At 42.2% G+C, this 19,938-nt stretch overlaps 2 protein-coding genes across 19 annotated transcripts in view; both read right to left on the bottom strand.

The window, feature by feature from the left end:
* Positions 1-478: 478 nt before the first annotated feature.
* LOC105691518 (protein borderless) lies at positions 479-8,847 on the bottom strand. 2 transcript variants are annotated; one of them, XM_012410043.3, is made up of 12 exons: positions 8,211-8,847; positions 7,414-7,556; positions 6,119-6,347; positions 4,776-4,942; positions 4,134-4,278; positions 3,771-4,045; positions 3,175-3,309; positions 2,846-3,105; positions 2,566-2,741; positions 2,446-2,490; positions 2,181-2,366; positions 479-1,734 (listed from the first exon to the last, which is right to left on the bottom strand). In XM_012410043.3, the coding sequence occupies exons 1-12, from the start codon at positions 8,257-8,259 to the stop codon at positions 1,508-1,510; spliced, it is 2,037 nt and encodes a 678-aa protein (XP_012265466.1). In that variant the 5' UTR covers positions 8,260-8,847; the 3' UTR covers positions 479-1,507. The 2 variants fall into 2 exon arrangements, with proteins under 2 accessions (XP_012265466.1, XP_012265467.1); XM_012410044.3 differs by having other exon boundaries at positions 4,776-4,912; positions 8,211-8,846.
* Positions 8,848-16,819: 7,972 nt separating this feature from the next.
* Positions 16,820-19,938, bottom strand: part of LOC105691495 (protein turtle) — a 133,627-nt gene continuing 130,508 nt past the window's right edge. For 13 of the 17 annotated variants that reach the window (XM_048649375.1, XM_048649367.1, XM_048649377.1 and 10 more), the window contains one exon: positions 16,820-19,407. In XM_048649375.1, coding sequence (XP_048505332.1) covers positions 18,288-19,407 — 1,120 coding nt within the window. In that variant the 3' untranslated portion in view covers positions 16,820-18,287. The remainder of the gene's footprint in view (positions 19,408-19,938) is intronic. The other 4 variants (XM_048649384.1, XM_048649385.1, XM_048649386.1 and 1 more) reach the window with 2 other exon arrangements.

Genomic DNA, 19,938 nt, shown 5'->3' with positions numbered 1-19,938 from the left:
CACATGAGGCGCTCGTACTCACTCCATCGAGATAATTTAGTTTCCAAGTGCAGTTGCACTCGTACACGCATCGACTCTTTTACCGCAATATATCTCCATCCCACCTCCGTGCATCGACCTTTTTTCCAGCCAGAAAACAACAATGATCCGACTTGACAAGAGCGGCTTGATAAAGTTGAATACAAACGTTTACACTTCCGTACTTTTAAGTTTCACGTACGGCATAGATGCGTGAAACGTAGTACGGAATTTTACGATGCAGCTCTCTCAAACAAATTGCCAATCTATAACATTTTTTGCATCACCTGTAACGCGATTTAAAAGGAGGGCATCCAATGATCACGTAAATTATCAACAATGAACAAATACTAGTCTCAACTTCTATTACTGTTTCCTTTTGTTCTCCTACAAGGCATGGTAAGGTTATTTCGTACATCCGAGACCATAGGTGCATCTATGAATAATGAGAATCGATCGATGAAAGTTTTACAGTAATAATTTATGCATCGTAAATACGTTGGGAAATACAACAGGGTTCATGACGTCAATGATAGCGCAATGGGAAGAGAAAAATTTCATTCCGACATTGCGGTACATTGTCGCGATATCATTGACGTTATTATTGGATCGATAATGCAGCCGACGATAATTTATAATTCTTACACTTGTAACAATTCCGTTACTCGGTAATCTCAACCGAACGATAAAACAAGCTCTCCTAACAATACAATGTATTATAGATACTTGATAATCGATAAAATCGAGAAATCTGTAAAATAAACTCTCGTACGATTTTAACACGATATCTTCTCTTCGTGGACTTTGGGCTGCTACTGTGAAAATCGATCAAGATTATAAAATTATATCTAATCTACTACTCATGCAAAATATGACGTCAAAAACGACGCGTGTCACTCGAAAATGTTCGTCATCAGCTACTCGTCTACACTACACTGCTTAATAGTAATTGCGATTTTAACATCGACAGAACTTTTACTAGCTAATATTTCCAGCCAACTGTTGAAAATAGTTGACAACTTAAATTCATATACGGCTACGATACGGTGTAACAATTTAGAACTACATTGAATAATGTTCACCATTGTATCATAATAATAAAATGAAAACGCAATAATTCGAAATCATGAATCTACTTCTAACGATTATACATTGAATTCCCCTAAACTCCTTATTCGCTCCAAACCATAAGTAAAACACATTGAAATCTACCTGCAATAGCTGAATCACCGTTTCGAAACAGTCGACGACATTTCGCGAATGCAGTATTTGCAAAGAATGACTATTCTCCTCCCTCTAAATCTGCTGTATAATATTCTAGGCTTCTCTCATTCACCGCTCCAATTATCGTACCGCTCTATTCGTTTCGTATATTTTTTCAGATTCGTTCTTTTCTTCTTTTTGAAACCAGAGTACATACTCGTATATCGCGAATATAATAAACAAGCGAAGATAATTGAAAAAACCTCCGAAAATTTTTATCTCGTTGTTATTTCTCGTTCGATAGTCCTCTGCAGAATCTCTTCCGTGCCCACCAAACTGCTGCCAATGCCGCGGCAAGAAAACCGATTCCAGCGACGATTCCCATGGAAATCGCTCGGTTTCTCCGGTACGCCGGTACTTCTAAGGCGAAACGTTCACTCGTTGCGAAGTCGTCGGACAATGACATCGCCATTACTTCAAACGTGTAGTAACTTTCCTCCTCCAGTGTTTTCACTGAAAATTTTCGAGGTTCTTATTATTCATCGACGATCTGGTGAAAAATATGTTTTCGAATGGTAAAAAAGAAATGGTTCACTCGGCAGTGAAATAACTCACGCGTTCCAAAGACTCAGATTATACCTACAGCTGGTATCTGTAAATTTGATTATTTCAAGGGGTGTAACTTTCTGCGTTCACAGTGATGACAATAGGATGACATCGATCAAAAGGACGTGTTTCATGCTGCGCTGTAAGCTCAGTTGACGTCGAACCGTCTTAATTGAGTGACGACGAGTCAAGCGGGTGGAATTCCGGTAACTAGTTTTCACCCCGCATCCGGTGTTCGGAGATCATCATGCCACGTATCTCGCGACTAACGTCTTGAGATTTCGTCGAAGACTATTACCCCAAGTGATACGAACCCCTCCAACACCCCCAAGGTTAAACGCTACCTCCCTTACCCAAATAGTATGTGTCGGTTGTTTCAGCCTTCCCGTAAAGGTGTTCCAGTGGCCCTCGGAACCATCGTACCGTGTATATTCTCACTTGTTCTCGTCCGTTATCCGGAGGCTCCCACGTTACCAAATATCCTTCTACCGTCGGCTGCACGCGTAAATTACGAGGTGCGCTCATGTACTCTGCGGATTCTGTAAATAATGCAATGATAGAAATTGAAAACTCCGTTATTGCCGGTACAAGTGCAACAGTCATGCCGAGGAGACCAACCTTTCGGACTTCTGAACTCTGATGCTGAATTCTGATCGATGAGACCTGAAAAAATTCGATCAGATTTCAAATTAGTCATTAAAAATTATTCAGCAACGGATCATTTGAAATTCAACCTACTCGGTTTCGTGAATATCCGAAGGGCTTTACTGAACATTCCATCTCCGTGTTTGTCCTGGCTTAAAACCATGAATTCGTATTCTCTTCCAGGTCCCAGATTGTTGATAGTTGCTTCGGTAGTTTTCCGTGATAATATTTTCATCGTTCGCCATTCGGATGTATCGGTTGGTCTGTACCTAAAATATCAAGAGTTATAGTACGGTAATTTGGCCGTCAATCTTACGTAGACTTAATTTACCGATAAATCAGCGAGGACGTACGACGGACTGGACGCACTTACCAAACGGAATACTCCATCTTGGGTCTGACGAATCCGGGAACCCATCTCAAAGTTACCGTATTGCTACTACTGTTCGCGCTTAAATTGTAGGGCGCCCTCGGCGCAACATTCAGGACCATCAATTCAGCGTCCGCAACCACCGTAGCCGCCTCGTTGCTCACAGCGCATTGATAGAGGCCCCGATCGTCCTCCTGGATCCTCTCGATCGTCAAATTACCCCCGTTCACACTCGTCCGATCGAGCGGGAGCGGGGTTCCGTCCTTTAAGTAAAATCCAAGGATTCGAGTTGGGAAATTTTGGCGACGAAAGACTCGATGTTACAAACGTACCTTGAACCATACGATTGTCGGCCGATGCATTTGATCCCCGTCTTTAGCGTCACATGGAATTTCGAGACTCTCGCCTAACTTCCTCATATACAAGTGCTGCGGAGTCACCGTGAACACCGGTGGCCTTTGCACGACCTATAAAAAAAGAAAATCCTATTTTGAAACGTCTGTACCGTATGGTTTGGCTATAACGACAAGCGGTGTTGGGAATTCTTCGATCAGGTACACCGAACTAATTGTAAGCCAGACAGCAGACCGCATATATCCGAGATGAGATTCCTCACAGAGTGTGAGCAACGTGACGATCAAACGCCGTATTCCGCTTACAATTAGCCTTCAATGATCAGTATTCGTTAGAATGTGCTCGGAGGATGAGAGTCTACAGAAAAGCTCTGGTCCGCTGGACGTTGATCTTTAGTCGTTGATCTTAACTGCGGATGAACGTACGCTTCTTTCTTCAATTGAGAAATCGTCGACGCTGGTAGATATTAAATAACGTGTTCTCGCAATTGTTTCACTTTTTTTCCGTCAAGTTTTTGCTTCAGTCAATTATCGTAGTCGAAATTCCGAAGAGGGGAAAAATTCATTCAACTTACCACGTTGATCGAAGGGCTTGGCCCCTCAGTTCCAAGGCTATTGAAGGGTGTACACGTGTAGCTACCGGAATGCGTTTCGTCGACTTTACTGAAATAAAGAGACCCATTTCTTCTGTAAAAGACACCTTGTACGTTGTACGGGTCGAACAGAAACCCGTCTTTGTCCCATCGCAAGTTGGTCAAGGGTGGGTTCGCTCTGAAGTGACAGTCTAAGAGACCCGGTCTCCCGTAGGGCAGGTAAACTTCTCGCGGTGCGTATATCACCTTAGCTTTATCTGGCAGAGAGGAATAGACGATGAAAAATTCATCCGACTTGGTTTCTTCTCGAATCGAAGGGACTTGTTCCACGAGGTTGAGACTTACATTGCACGTTCAAAAAAGCGGAAGCGCTTTGCCTCTCGGAATTCGCGTTCGCAACGACACATGTATATTCTCCGAGGTCACCCATGGCCGTTGACGTTATCGTTAAAGTCCCATCGCTGCGTATCGTTGCTCTGTTACGAAGATCCTCGAACCCACGAATAAAAAGTAATTAGTTCAAACAGACGCGAGAAGTCTTTAATTACTCTTCGAGGAGTCCGTCTTCCAACCAATACCTACGACGCAGTTTGAAACACTCGACTCGGACGGAATCGACGCTTGAGCTGATCGTGAGATTTGTAAACGTAAACGCTTCGCGGGAGTGAATTCTTATTTACACTCGGGTGATATTCCACGCATTTACAGTCGCGGTATTTTAAGGGTAGAAAAAAACAAGGATACCCGACGGTTTGTGCTCGGCCTCGAAACTCGGCCTCCGGTATAAAGGGAACAAATAGCGACAGCTGTGACCCGAAGGTTATTTTTCTCGATCACGATGGACACATTCGTGCGAACACGTACTACGTGCGCTCCTTATATCCGCAACATATTTGTTGACCGAACCGGCTTTCGCCGCCATCGCGGGTTTTGATTGGAAGGGCGAAATTGAACGATGATAATCGAGGGGGGATGAGGATTGCTTACTTCGACTTCCGTGACGGAGACGCCCTCGCGCAACCACGATACGACGGAACTTGTGTCTTTGGTGACGCAGACAAAATTTGCAGTATCTCCTTCCATCGTTGTTTGATTAATGGGTGGAATTGCCAGGAGATTTTCGCCTGTAACAATCGGTGGCCGCGTGGGCACACCTGGTTGAACGATTTAACGAGTCTGTCCAGTGATCGGTTAGTAAGCGGCTATATTTCGCTTTGTGCTGCATTTTAACATCAATACTTGCGTTATTGACAACATCAATATGTAAAACGATCAAATGCACTCTCGTCATCGCATTGAATTTCATCAGTATATTACTGTACAGCGTTAATTTTGTTAATCACGACGGCTATAAGCGACTATTAATACAAAGCTTGCCATGGATTAAAGTTTTTCGAATCATTGAACCATTATTTAACTTTGATCGAAATTTCCAATTGACGTCGGAATTTATTGCGTAGAAGAGGGAGGTAATCGGAACATTTGAATCATAAGAATGGGATTCCGATTTCGTTTGAAAAGTAATTCGCAAATGGGGACGCGTTCGTTGCAAGCAATTAGTGAATCTGTCTCCATGGACAGAATTGAAGAGAAAAAAAATACCAAGCGGAAAAGGCGCGTTCTGGTTTTGTTCGTTCGCCGCTTATTTGTGGGCGTATTAAATTACAGAATCGGAAAGGATGTTCTGCACGCAGTTTGTTACTACGGAGCGTCAGGCCGGACGCATAACTTATTACGCTCATGCCAAGGAAAATGAACACGAATTACGAGAACAGCATTTTTTCCGAATGTTGGATAAAAATGTCAAACGAATCATCCGTTAGCATTTCATTTCCCCGAGTCCAATACACATGGTCTGAGTCGGATAAATTTTCGCATATACCGAAGGTTGCCAAAAATATCGCTGAAATATATCATCCGCATACAATGCGTGATACAGATAAATTATAAACGGTGTAATGTAATGCTAATTTAGCTACAATTCTCCACCGCGCCCACGCATCTGGTCAATTTATACGTCTCTCGAGATAATCTTACCGTTCGAACCTGCGCGGCACATTCCAAATCTTTTTACGTACAGTTCTCTCGTAAACTCCGTGATAAAAATTCCGAGTGTACGGATCCGATCGACGAGAACAATGAGAGGATGAAGTGGTGCAGATAAAGCGGAAATTGGTCGACCATTAATGAATTAGTGAATTAGTAAAAACTGAGAAATTAATCGGAATTGAGCAGGCAATGTTTGATGCGAGTACATCGTCATTCGCAGTTTCGTTTCCAACACGGAACCCCCGATTGCACGTTATCTTTTTCTGCCTATACAATTTTACCATCGATCGTGAGATGCACCCAAGTCCCGTTGTTCCTCGAGCTCGGTGTCCTATTTGGAAATATAACTCTGCACTCATACCATCCTTGATCGGTCTCCCGAATATTTGTCAAATTGATACTCCCTTGTCCGTACGCTCGGCCACCGGCGTCGCCGATCAAATGAATTCTCCCAGCGTACTCGTCCGCCCCGGTGATCACGCCGTCGTACCAAGAATACACCAACTCCCCCTGAAACGTTCACATTAAATTCCCAAATAAAAGCTTCATTCGTCGCACGCGGGGTACGAGGAGCTCCCTTTCTTTCATTACACTTTCCCCCCCGTTGTTAATTTCGGAGACAATTTCGTCAGTGTTCGTCCACCTATATCGACGATGGTGTTGGTGCTCGAGTGAAAATTGACTTCGGGTGTCATTGAATTAGGTTTATAACTCGATAGAATTTAACCATGCACGACGACGCTCGTGGACCCCTTCCATTCATTTAATAAGTGTCGGGGTATTAAAAAGGATTTAACGAATGAATCAGACTCGACTACCGTTGCACCATGCAACCGACACGTGAACGTCGCGCACCCACCCCTGTCGCTCGCGGAAAGATCAATGATCCCTCGATCGATCGACGTCTTCGATCCTTACGACCGCGCGACCCAAACGCTCTTCTTTCCACTCGCGATCGATACTCGAGCGATAAAAGACGGATATCGATGTAATCGACACAATTGCACAAATTTTGATGGTGAATTCCCGGCCGCGTATGGACCGAGGTTCGAATCGGGATTCTAGGTTCGCACCGAGTATGCGGTTCGATAGCAGGGTTCGTAAAGATGTACCCATCGGCGTAGGTAAGCCTGGTATGCTAATTAGCTTAATCGTGCGACAATGCATTCCGCGTTAACAGTGACCTACTGACAGAACGAACCCCTCGTGATGTCGTAGACTGACAACCTAAATATAATGCAGCCTTGTGTCCCGTACTTCAATTACTGACTTATAGAGTACAGATGATTTGCATACGCATCAGGCTCCAATCGGGTTAATTTCCACTTCATTCGCTCAGCCGCGAGTGCCGTGACATTTGCATTTTGTTTCCGCTGGTAGATAATTTATTTTGATTCGGTTGAAATCCGCATTTCCAACAGATTTCTGAGGACGGTTCATCGCGTACGCCCAGGTATTTTTGATCATCGTCGGTCGCGCACACGTGCGTGCCACGCGTCTTACTTAGCGGGACCACCGTTCCTTCTTCTAATAACGATTAATAGTAAGACCGTTTGAAATGTTTGAATCGACTTACCTCGTGATTCCAGCGTAGAATGTACGGAATGGGGATGTCGTGGGGAAAGTCTAGGTCGCAGTTAAAAACAACGTAATCGCCAACACCAGCTGTTAGAAATGTCGGTTCCTTTTCTTCCTCGAGTAGGTGGCCGTAGCTCGAAGCTAATGTACGATACGTGGGTTGCCAAAATTAAATTATGGAATAATATGCATATAATTTTCGCTAATATTGTGGCGCATTAGATAATTGCGATCGTTTCAACATCCTGATTTTCATTATTATTCTCATGTGTCTGGAGAATTGAGAATTATCTCTTGCGGTTTGGTGGCTAGAAACCACTGCGCGGAAAACATTCGATACGTTGGATAATTATGTGAATTTGAGATGTCGTATCGGTCACTCTATACGTGAGTTGATCTTTACTATTTCATTGAATTCAATCGCTCCGGCTTGGCGTTATTTTTTTTGTTCAATTTTTTTTGAAAACCGAGGAGAACGGCTAGGTCTTTCACGAAGCAATCCGAATCGAATTGCGTAATTCGCAACAGGAACGAATACAGCGGTATCGATACGAGAAGTTCTCTTCGACTCGCGACGAATTTTCCTGTAATCTACGAACGTACGAATTATGCATTTCGATGATCCATTGAACCGATCCGGAGTTATCGAATCGTCTGATTGATTTTTCAATAATCTCGATATTACGAACGAGAACGTACAACCGTACAGGGATGCAATCGTAGGACGTACCATGATAAAGAACAAACGCGCGTTACATTAGGAGAAAAGAAATCGATCGAATATCAATATCTTACCTTCGCTCCAGAGTAGGGCGATGAAAAATCCACCGATCGCACTCTTCATTTCGATTTATGAATTCCCAGGATCTGGACAAAAGCGGATTCTTTTCCGAGCGGTGTGCTAATCCCGACACAAGAGCTACCGCACATTTATAATCCTCACCATCACTGTTATAGGTATAATATTCGATCGGACGGCGCTCGGTCACCCGCACCGCAGCTCTGCAGATTTTGTTCGATTTCGATACGGCGATCGATCGATCCTCTACGAATGGTGCGCGGTTTCTCTCAAAGCTTCATACCTTTTCGAACCCCCCGCCGATCGTTCGTGGTTCCCTTCCTCTTTCTTCCACGTTAGAGCGCAGGAGACACTTCGCTCAACGACTTATCAATTATCACCACATTTCAATCGGTCGCTCAGCCGGATATTTAGCGAAGATCTTTGATCGCGATGCTCCGGAGAAGATAATGATTTTTCGATCTTTGGCAGCGGTCGCGCAAGGCCTCGGTCATCTGGGACAGGTGATGAAGTTTCTTTTCTATCCCCGATCAAAGTTTTTATACCCTCGAGCGGTGCGGGAGAAACGTGACAAATTGACACCGCGAAGCTGTACCGGAGTAGATTTAGGTTTCGCTTAGCGTGGCTATCGAGGAGTGGTCTAGAACCGGAGGAGCTTCTAGCAGTCAACTAAGTAATTGCTGCAACCGCTGAGCCAAGCGGATACAAGTACAAAGGGGGGTGGGGGATAATTCGATGCTCATCACAGGCACAACGACAACTAACACGTCATTGAAATCCAGAAACGTCACACCCACTTACCATCTGCCCTGGTACTCGTGAACGCGCAGGTATTCAAAATACCGAGCAGCGGGCACGTGTTTTCGAAAAGACGAACGATCGATTCGACCAACGGTCGCGCTTTTTTCGGTCAGTTCAAAGAGCTCTTTTTTTCTCGTACCGGGAGTAAAGCGGCATCGAAACGAAATCGTTTCGTGGATCGGAATTGGTGAAATAGATAAGTTCGTGGTCGGGATACGGAATAAGTGGATGGCAATTTGGTCCTTCTGACGAACGGAAGGCCCGCGTTGTGACCTTTGAGATGAGAAACGACGCGGCGATTGCCGTGATTTACCTACCACTGACGAGGATCGCGAATAACGCGATACGGACGGTTGAGATGGAAATTTTCGAACAATCGAAAGAATCGCTTCGTTGTTCTCATTCGAGCTCTAGTGATTCCGTCGGCACAACGGAACTCTCGAGTTTCGAGGTTGATTTCGTTGTTTGCGACCGACCGATTGAAGATCGAATGAAATATCTGTGTGCGAGACACGCGCGTAACGTTGCAGCTTTTTAGCCCACGTCGATATCAAGCGAACGAACGAAGGACGCCGGTGGTGAATGAACGGAATTGAACCGAATCGCAGTCTCTTTGTAAAAGGCTTTTGCACAAGCCCTCCCCAGTTTCCAATTTCTCCCGCAACGCGATCAACTAACGCATCCGAATCAATTGCCCGTATATGGATTTCGTTTGCTGCGTTGCACATACGTAGCGATGCAGCGACGACAAAGGACCACATGCTTTTGAGGAGAATGAAAAACAACGGTATAGGCTGCAATTCATTCTTGTTTTTAGACAATTTACACGCACTTGGTACCAGATTTTAAATCAGCTTCGCCTCATTAGTCATTATCGCACAAATCTGTGCCGCTTAGGTCATACAACGGTCATCACCTGAATTGAACTACACAGATTTGTGCGGATCAACCTTATCGCTCTGATGAATATCACAGCGCATATTTGGTTTCGAATTTTTCACTCACAGGCATCGGATTCCTTGTGGAACAAATAGGCGAATTTCTGTGCTGGTCGTTTTTTTACTTTTGTCTTTCTAACGATAAAAACCAATTGCAACCAACCAAAATCCGTAAGAAAATGAGAAATTTTCACGCAGTATACACGATGGCCCGTGACGTGATCCGAGTGATATTGTGATCGGTGCCGATGTAAACTTTTATTTTACACTTGCTCGCGATACACGATTCACGTCCAAATTACTGGCGTGGGTGCGTAAATAAAGTAATTGTAAAAGAGAGAAAAAAAAAAAAAAAATTACGACCGCTCCTCCAGTTTCCTCCCATTCCAGATATAATAATTTTTAAGTTGTACGAACCGGGTATACATGTATAATACAACGTGCGCATTCGCCAAGCCTACTTAGCGTCAGTAAAGGGCCATATTTCGTTTTTACGACGATGACTTTACTGAACTTTTAATCTCTCTCAACGACATTACGCTGTAACTTACTTCAGAGAGTTATGCAGTTCTCAAGTAGCGTGTACAACGGGCAAAAGTAAATTCTCGTTCAAGAATATGAGCAGCTTTCTTCGAAATACCCACGTACATCTATAACAAAGTACGAACCTAATACGTTCGTCAGCCGTCATTCCTACCGTACCGAAGATATCGCGCGAACGGGGACATCCTTAATTCTTAAGCACAACGGAAACGGAGTGGCTTCATAGGGACAGAAATTCGAAGCTCCGAGCGAATTCCAAGTCATCTCGAGTTTCGAGTCTCAAGTCGAGAGTGGTTAATATGCTTCTTCCGCCAGGATTAAGTCAAACCGGGATGTAAACATCACGGTTTCAGGTCAGACGAGTACCCATTGCCATATGTAACCACGCAGCATCCCATCGATCGAATCTGATTTCATTTCATTCCCGTGTTCTCGACGAGACTTGAAGAAACCGCAGAATTGATTCGCCAAATTTGTCGAATCCGTCGCATGGGAAGATATTCACCGAATCGCTCTTTCACGATTCTCAACACCTTGAGGCTCGTTCTCTTCATTATTCTATGTCTTGGACGAATTCCGACAACGAGATCGAGGATCGACGGTATTTCGCACCGCACCTCATACGAGCGGGCATCGGATTTGATTCGTCTCGTTATCTCGATAATTTCAAGATTTTCGTATTAATTACCGATAATCCGTTGAAGCAAATGAAAAATTCCTCGCCGTTGCGGATCGGTCAGATCTCGGTGCTATTCATAGCTGCGTAGCTGACCTCAGATGACGTCACATCCGTTTTGTACCGCATGCATTGACTGCCCACAGCCTTGTCACGCTGTTGAGATAATAGACCCGTTCGCGTGGACCGCGTCGAGCTTTCATTGGCCACGTTGGAATTACTGGAAATCAATGACTAAAATTTATGAATCGTCCCCTTTGGTTTCACCACCGCGACTACGTCGAGACATCTGAGCGAAACGAAGTCGACGTAGTCGCGGTGTTGCAATTAACGCGATCGCGATACAATTGGCGCTTACTCGACACCGATTGCGGCGATTCTAATTATCGAGTAAATACTGTGGTAGGGTGACTGACTATCCACCCTGAATATTTAGCTACTCCGTAGGTATAACTCTGTGAAATGACGAGCGATAGAATCGCAACTGGCGAAAAGCGGAATCGTGAAAATTGTGGTAATTTGCATACAGCGTAATAAGGTAATGATTGATTCGACGAAGCCAAAAATACTTCCATTCATCCGCAACGATTGTCGCGTATATTCGATGTTGTGGGAAAAATGAACAATTCCATCTTCCCCAATTGTCGGATTTCCTCGAAGATTCTCGAATTTCGTATCGCAAAAGCGATAGAATGTTACAGGTCCATCGACGATGAGAAGATGAAGAAAAATCTGATTAAAGTCATTCGGCAGTGTATGATGCGCATGCAGCGCAGAGGGTCCTTTGATTGAAACAGTTTTGCGTGTCATTAGAATCGTTACGAGTGAGTGATTGATTGACTCTGTGACAGAGGGACCCTCGTACTGTGTACTTACATACATACCGACGTTATTAATGCCCACTGTGAGGAGCTATGATACGCTTTACCGCGTTGTTAATTCGATGTGTTTTGCTCTGAAACGCATCCTGCACCCATCGAGCTGCAGCTCCATTTAAATATAGCCACCGTTGCGTACGTACACGTCTCTGTATGGGATATTCAATTGGTATATAAATTTTGAATTAGAATCGGGTCGGAGGGAGGATGAATTCGGAAGTGTACGTAGATCTCAGGACAGAAGCAGCCGCAACGTTGCACACATTATCTCTTCTCGTACATTCGTTCGAAGAAACTTGTTGGATCTCCCCTTTCTCTCACGTGGATTCCATGCGAAATACATAACGCAAGTGCGTAACGATACATCGTTTCAAATTTCATTTATTTCATTTTATTTGATAATAAATTGTCTACAATTTGTCCTAAATAGTATATTATGTTTTGGAATTTGGGACGCAAAAAAAATATAAAGACAACATAATGGGAACCGAGGCTCGAAACAACAGAAATTTCGTACACGTGTGTATGTACCTACGTACGATGAGAATTCATTCGATCCTTGTTCGTACCGCGATCGCCGTACGATACATACATACGTGTGTAAACGGTAGCTGAGGCGATGTAATTATATATATATAAAAATAGAAGTTCATAAAAATTAACATAGCAAAAGAAAACCCTAAAACAAAACTTGTACTTGAAAATTAATAGACGCGGTAAATATATATATATATATCGATCATTAGATTTTTTGTCTCGTTTTTTGTTTTTTCCATTGTTTTCACAAATAACTTCACATGTATCGTCGTATAAGTAGGTATGTACGTATTGTATACATATAACTCTAATAATATAATATCACTAAATTGGCGCTTGACTTTGTGACGAACATTAATGTTACCCCATTCGTCGTACAATCATCGGATAGAATCGCAACGATTCGTTTGTGAAATTTGTCGATCAAATTCCAAATGTATCCGAGTAGGTATTCATTCACCCTTCTGATTCGAGATTTTCCTCTATTTTTGCTTTTGGCATCCTCACAAAGATAAGCCAAAATATACACAAGGGGATGTGGGATATCGTATTTCCAAAACTAACGTACCATGCACTCGTCACAAAGACAAATTTGTCAAAAAAATCCGTACCTGAGAGCCCTTCGATTTCACCTTCCATTGATAATATTCTAACAACAATCATCATCATCGTCATCTTCGATATCCCATGTGGTATTATATTACACGCCTTTCACCTTCGTAACCGTATACGGTTGCTGCTACTGGATAAATAAAATTGTTGTAGTCACTATAAAAGAAAATGAGTCTCGTTTTTTCTCATCTGTTATTCGTCGAAGGGGTTACCAGCGGTCCTTATTCTTCATATATTTTTTTGTTCTCAAGTAAAGTTTTGATTCTGAATCACACGATACGACGTGAAAAAAAAAATCGTATCCATTTATGCTACGAATTGTCGAGTTTGCGATCAATGGAAAATTATCAGTAATGATTTTGCTTTTTTACTTTCACCGAACAGTCATACAAAAACATAAAATAAGGTACGTACGTGTCTATATCTACGTAAATTAATATTGGCAGCGTCGCATGGCTCTCAGGAACAACAAAATTGTTTGGGATCTTTTTCGTTAACCCGAGGACCTAGGGAATCCACCGGTCGGGTGTGTGTCCGATGTTTCCGGTCGAGCTTTCTTCGTCCTCGGAATAACGAAAACGATCCATTGTTTGATATAAATGCACAAAAATCAATGAAACATCAATAATAATAATAATCATAATCATAACAATAATGGTGATGATGATGAAAATGATGATGATGATGATGATGATGATGATGATGGTGATGGTGATGGTGATGGTGATGATGCAATGATGATGATGATGGTGATGACGATGATGATAATCTTGATAATAAGGGCAATGGCGATAACAATGATGGAAATAATAATAGTAATAGCAATAATATAATGTAATACTAAAATAACGTTTTACTTACAACAAATTCACGATCCAACCATAGCCTTTTTTACGTTTAGCTAATATGTACGTGTCTACATGTAATACGGTGATCGTACAGTTTAGCGATCCACTTTGTGTTATTTTCACCTTTTTTCAATTATTAATTCATTTTTTTCTTGAGATCGTTGTATCTAGCTATGATATATCTACACATTACTTATACGCTTATATGGTAATTACCTAATTAGGGGGGCTATCGTCGTAATAAGACAGAAATAAATGTAATTGAATAAGAAAGAATTTGAATGAAAAAAGGAATTAACGTTAGCTGACGGAGGCTGCCAACCAACGTTCTGACTTTGCGCGTTTCTCCTCGCAGTTTCAACACGTCATTTCAGGTATCCTATCCTATGTGTGCTCATTCATCTCATCACGGAGTTGTAGCAATTCTTGTTACATGAGTTTGTTTTTCTGTTTTGTCCTTTTTTGCTGATTTTATTCAGTAAGAGAGATGAAATATTATCAAGTAATTTCTATCAATCGTGCGATTGAATTTGGTATCGGATCGTTCTTTCGCTGTGATTTTTCAAACTCAAATCAAACTGTTCTTTCAATGGCTGGAGCCTGTGGGCGATGATAAAATTGATCGATTCTTCTCGGTGTTGGACGTGCCGAATCCGCTGTGGGACCATCGTAAACATCCGAAACATTTTCATCATTCGCTATTCATTCTTCATTATCATTACTATAATTATTATTATAATAATAATTATTGTTATTATTATTTTTATTATTGTTGTTGTTGATGTGGTTGTTGTTGTGGTTATTATCAATAATATTAATAATTTTACTATACATTAGTCGTTAATCATTTATATTATTGCGAATATTGTTAGTTTTATCATCATCGGCATCATCATCATCATCATCATTACAATTACCATTACGTACCATTACTATTACTATTATTATTGTTATTTTTATTGTTATTAGTATCATTATCATTATCATTATTACTGTTATTATTATTATTATTATTATTGTTATTAATAATATTAATAATATTATTCCTATTATTATTAGTATTATTATCGTTATTATAATTATTGTTATTGTTATTTATTATTATTAATTGTTAATTCTATTATTACTATTGTTTATATTTGTTATTATTATTATTATCATTATTAGTTTTATGAACTATAATTTAATAATTGTTATGATACAACAGCAACAGGACCGTCGGTCCTCATATTAAAAACATTTCTCCGTACTTCGTGACGTAATCTCTTCGTCTCGTTGATTATACACTACACGCTAAATCGTTACGATTTACAATATCAATTAATTATCAAATGATTAATTTAATTATTAGAATTACTTTAGAATATCGGTACTCTTTGTGTCACCTTCTTTTATTTCGATTATGCAGCTCGTCAACAGCAGGTGCAAGTTCGATTTTATTTCCGCCTTTTCTTTTTTCATTACCTGTCGATATACACGTCCGTGTGTTTTCATCACGCTATAATAATTTATATGTATGAAGTATAGTTGAATCGTGAGTGTAGAGCCCTCGCCAATATATATATATATACACATATATATATTTGTACATACATATATACACACATACATTGTATTTCCTGTTGTTACATTTCATACTTATTACTTCTTGAAATCATTTTTGTTTCGTTTGCATATTCATTTATTTCGTTCGTACGTATATACATTATATGTATATACATCGTATATATGTATATATATATATGCATGTATGTGCATTATACATACCTCATACGTATGAGATTTTCGTCTACCCTCCGCAATTTTATACTAGGTATGTATAATCGGTATGCATATGTGTACGTACATACAAATTTATACATATTCAAATTAAATATACATGTGAGATTTGTAATTCCGAACGTATCGCACGTGTGTATGATAAATTAATGCGTGTAAAAAATGGTTATTTTTTTGTACTATAAAAAAAGTAAAATGTACATTATATTTATTTTACTTTATTATTAGTGTTTCTTCTCTCGTTTTCATCATTCCTTTCTCGGGCATGGCTGGGGCGAATCAAGGACCGATTGGGAAACCAAAGAGCCACCTATTTCCCCCCTCCCCCTACCCCCACCCACCTCTTTCAATATTCCGTACGATTATATGCGTAATCGTCGCGCGTTACCGAACGTCAGTTCATCGTCACACCCTTCTTTATTTCCATACTCTGATCGATTCGAGACGACGACTATTATATTTATGAGAAGATAGAATTTAGACCGCGAGATCAGTTTTCGTTCGTTAGCCACGAATGAGCCAACAAACGCTGGCAATATATCCTATCGTAATATAATATTGCACTCATAATGACGAGCGCTATCGAACGCAAAGTAATTACAGCCTATTATATTCTGACTACGACGGTAATGATAAGAATAAAACAACAACAAGTACATAAAAAAACGAATAAATAAATAACTTACTTAGCTCGTATCAAAAAGTCTAGACTTCTCTTAGAGTTGAAAAACATAAAATGAGAAAACCTAACGCATAATGACGAACGAAGAATTATAGCGGTAGCGACAGGTACGTATGGGTATTCGCAAAAATTGGAACTTGTCCCTCCAGCCAAGCCTTGAACGAGTGATTTCATACGATGCGTTTGGTAATTATTGGGTGGGATTCATTTCGTTTTAGTCAGCAATTGTAATATCTAACGTAAGTTCTTCGTAGCATTTACCTATATTATTCGTTTGTATACCATATATATATACGTACGTATATTTATCGTAATTTATATACACGTGTTATTATTCTCTTTTCCGAACTCGGCTATATTATGTAGCCGATTAAACACCTGTACAGATGCAGCAGGGAAAAACTGCAGCTCTATATCGTGCGCGTATCGCAGATGACGACGTTCCGCTCATTTACCTCGATGCGGAAAGATACGATACCGCATTCATAATTTAACATCCTCTCCCCTTTTATCGTGTACTCGTCGCGGTTTAACCCTTTTTATCATTTCTCTATGCTCCTCGATCCTTCTTTTTAGCATCATCTCGATCATTCGACGACAGATATATTATATGTGTGTATATCATGAAGGAGATCACGCGAGGTTCTTCGCTTAAATATTTTCACGTTACATACGTTATGTTTAGGAAAAATTATTGTGCCGATAATACGGTGGGTCGCCGTACAGCGAGACCCTAAACAGGCAGTGCAGTACGAGTGTGTGTGTGGGTGTGTATTCGCGCGTGTGCGTGTGTAGGTGTGTGGGAAGGTAGGTGTCCTTAACGATCTCGAGGCAAGCTCCGGCCTAATATCACTTTTTTCGTGTCCGTTGCTCTTAATCTTTAATTCTCCAATCGTTCGTTATTAATTTAGGGTTAAATTATTTTATCACTATCATTAATATTACGTATACCTTTCGAAAAAGTATACGGCACGTAGTACAGTTTCTTTGGAGTATTGTTGATTTATTTATTTATTTATTTAATTGTCATATTTCCATCGGTTCTTCTTCGCGTTTTTCACATCCCATCCCGTTTAATTTTCGGCTTTCATTCCGACTCGAGTAATCTTTTTAAAAACGACAGAACGGATGCGATCGGATGTACTACGGCGCAATTCGTTCGAATCCGAATACTTCCATTGAGCCGATGGAAGCATTCGTTGCACTACATTAATTGAATATGATTCGTTAGACTCGGCAACGATCCCCCAACGATTTTTCTCACACTCTGTCGTCTATCCGACAGAGGAGCGTTCCCTTTTTCTTTTTACCCTATCCGTTTTAATATCTAATACGAACCAAAGGAGCGTTATCATAATTATCTATACATCCGAGTATCCGACGAGACTTTATTGCCGTACGCTTGTATTATTTTTATTTATAATATATTTTTTAATACGCGTACGTGATCCCTGATATAGTGACGATATTACGTATAATAATAATAACAGTGTATGTTTGCGAAGGAGAGAAAGTGAAAATGAGGGAAAAATTATTTCTCTTCAACCTATGCGTACGAGTGCGACGTAACTTTGATCAGATCGAAGAACGAATTCATACTTTTTCTCCGTCTTTCGATGTATCGTTTCAAAACATGTCGAAGCGATCGCGCGTCACGGTTGGTCTACGCAAACGCTCTTTTGAAAATTGACAACCGACGATATACCGGTGAACAATTTCTCCCGATTATCGCAGAGGCACCCCCCGGGTACATCGGTACGTTTGTATCCGCACGTTCGACTAACACGCGCTCTCCAAATGCGCACTTTGACGACGTCGAGCTTGTCGTTGACGAAACTGATGGAATTCAGCCTTCATCGCTTGGACCCTCGCCTCGATGTTGTCCCTCGTGTATCTGGGAGGTGGGTGGTGAACGGCGGCGGGTGGTCTTTCCTCCCTCGTGGGCGTTGACGCGGAGGTCGGCGTCGGTGTGCAGGATACCGGGTCGAATTCGTAGTGTCCGTCAACGCTGCCCGCGTCAGTCGCCTTGTGCGTTGTTTTGCCGTCTTGAAGTTCGAGCCATCGTCCGACGAGCGGCGGGGGTGGAGGTCTGTAAGGCGGAGGTCTCCATTCGGCCACCGTGCTGCCGGATCTCGAGCTTTGATTTTGTTGGGATGTGTTTTTGCTACCGAAACCGCTGCTGCTCGATCTGCTTTCGGGTGACGTTTCCAGGTCCGGCGAAGCGGCCAGTTCGGGTGCCGACCTCGCGTGCCTCGCGTGTCGCGGCGGAAGGCGTGCTTTCGGACGGCCGGCGGTTTGCGGTGGCGACGAAGTGGCCAAAGGTTGGACAGGAATGAATCTTCTCGATTCCGCGTGAATGGCGCGGAGCGAGGGCAGCTCTTGACTGTATCTTTGATGCATCGAACGCAATTGAAGGTAACCAGGCGGCGTCGGAAAGGAGCGTTCCCCGGACGAAGGTTGCCTGACCGAGCTCAAGTCGCTGAAGTACATCGGTGACCAGGGGACGTGCGGACTGGTCGGAGAACTAGCCAGAAAACGTGGCGACGCTATCGTCTTGATCGCCGGCGCTCTCGCGTCGGCTGCATCGCCGCCGAGATGACCGGGAACGCAGATCGAGAGGGCACTGGCATCCGAGCGCAGACTCAGTTGACTTATTCCTACGAGGGGTCTTCGCCAGCACGAATTCAGACGGTTTTTGGGCAGGAAACCACCGTCGTCGCTGCTCGATGCATCCAGAATACTGTTGTTGGCTGAGCTGACCACCGAATCTGCGATGACGAAACGACCGTCCGCTGCTCGGGAGATTTTACCGAGAGGACGACCCCTCGACGAGTCTGGTGTGTCTGCCGTTAGAATTTCCCGGAGCAGACTTAGACCTGGTACTCGGCCTTTTCCAGGTCTGCGGTAGACATAGGGATTTGTTAGACACGAGAGACTTTTTTGCATTAGTTACAAAGCAATCGTGCGAGGCTGCAAGGGAGGTTCGAATGCCGCGCGCGCGTGTTTTTTTTTTTTTTTTTTTTTTTCTTCAAATTTTACCTTCTCCGAACAAACCGTCGTCGATAACGAATCGGAAATGATTCCGTCCGTAAGATATCCGACGTTATTACCGTCCGGCAAGTTTGATAGCTGGCGACGCGTCGAGTCGTGGCGCGATCGGTGATTTATTTCGTCTCTCGCGGCGAACGGACGGTCGGACCGCACGAGCGTCACCGTTCCCTTGCATCCTTCGAACACGATCGACGGAAACGTGCGACGACAATAACAGCATGTAGGAACAACGACAACAACAACAATAACAACGACAACAACAATAACGAGCACGGGATAAAGAATAATCAAAGTATATAGTGGAAGATTGTAAACAACAAAATGAAATAATTACAGGCAAAATCTGTTACGAGGAGAGGTATTACGTTATATATGCATG

The sequence above is a fragment of the Athalia rosae genome, chromosome 2 (genome assembly GCF_917208135.1).
Source record: "Athalia rosae chromosome 2, iyAthRosa1.1, whole genome shotgun sequence".
NCBI classification, from domain to species: domain Eukaryota; kingdom Metazoa; phylum Arthropoda; class Insecta; order Hymenoptera; family Athaliidae; genus Athalia; species Athalia rosae.
Note: the sequence above shows the minus strand (reverse complement) of the source record. Positions and strands in the feature narration are given on the sequence as shown.

Excerpts from the sequence above, each read along its gene's own strand:
- LOC105691518 (XM_012410043.3), bottom strand. The coding sequence starts at position 8,259 with ATGAAGAGTGCGATCGGTGGATTTTTCATCGCCCTACTCTGGAGCGAA. Across the intron at positions 6,348-7,413 it reads TTCTACGCTGGAATCACGAG|GGGGAGTTGGTGTATTCTTG; the intron begins GTAAGTCGATTC and ends TGAACGTTTCAG. Across the intron at positions 1,735-2,180 it reads AACCGACACATACTATTTGG|TGAAAACACTGGAGGAGGAA; the intron begins GTAAGGGAGGTA and ends GAAAATTTTCAG.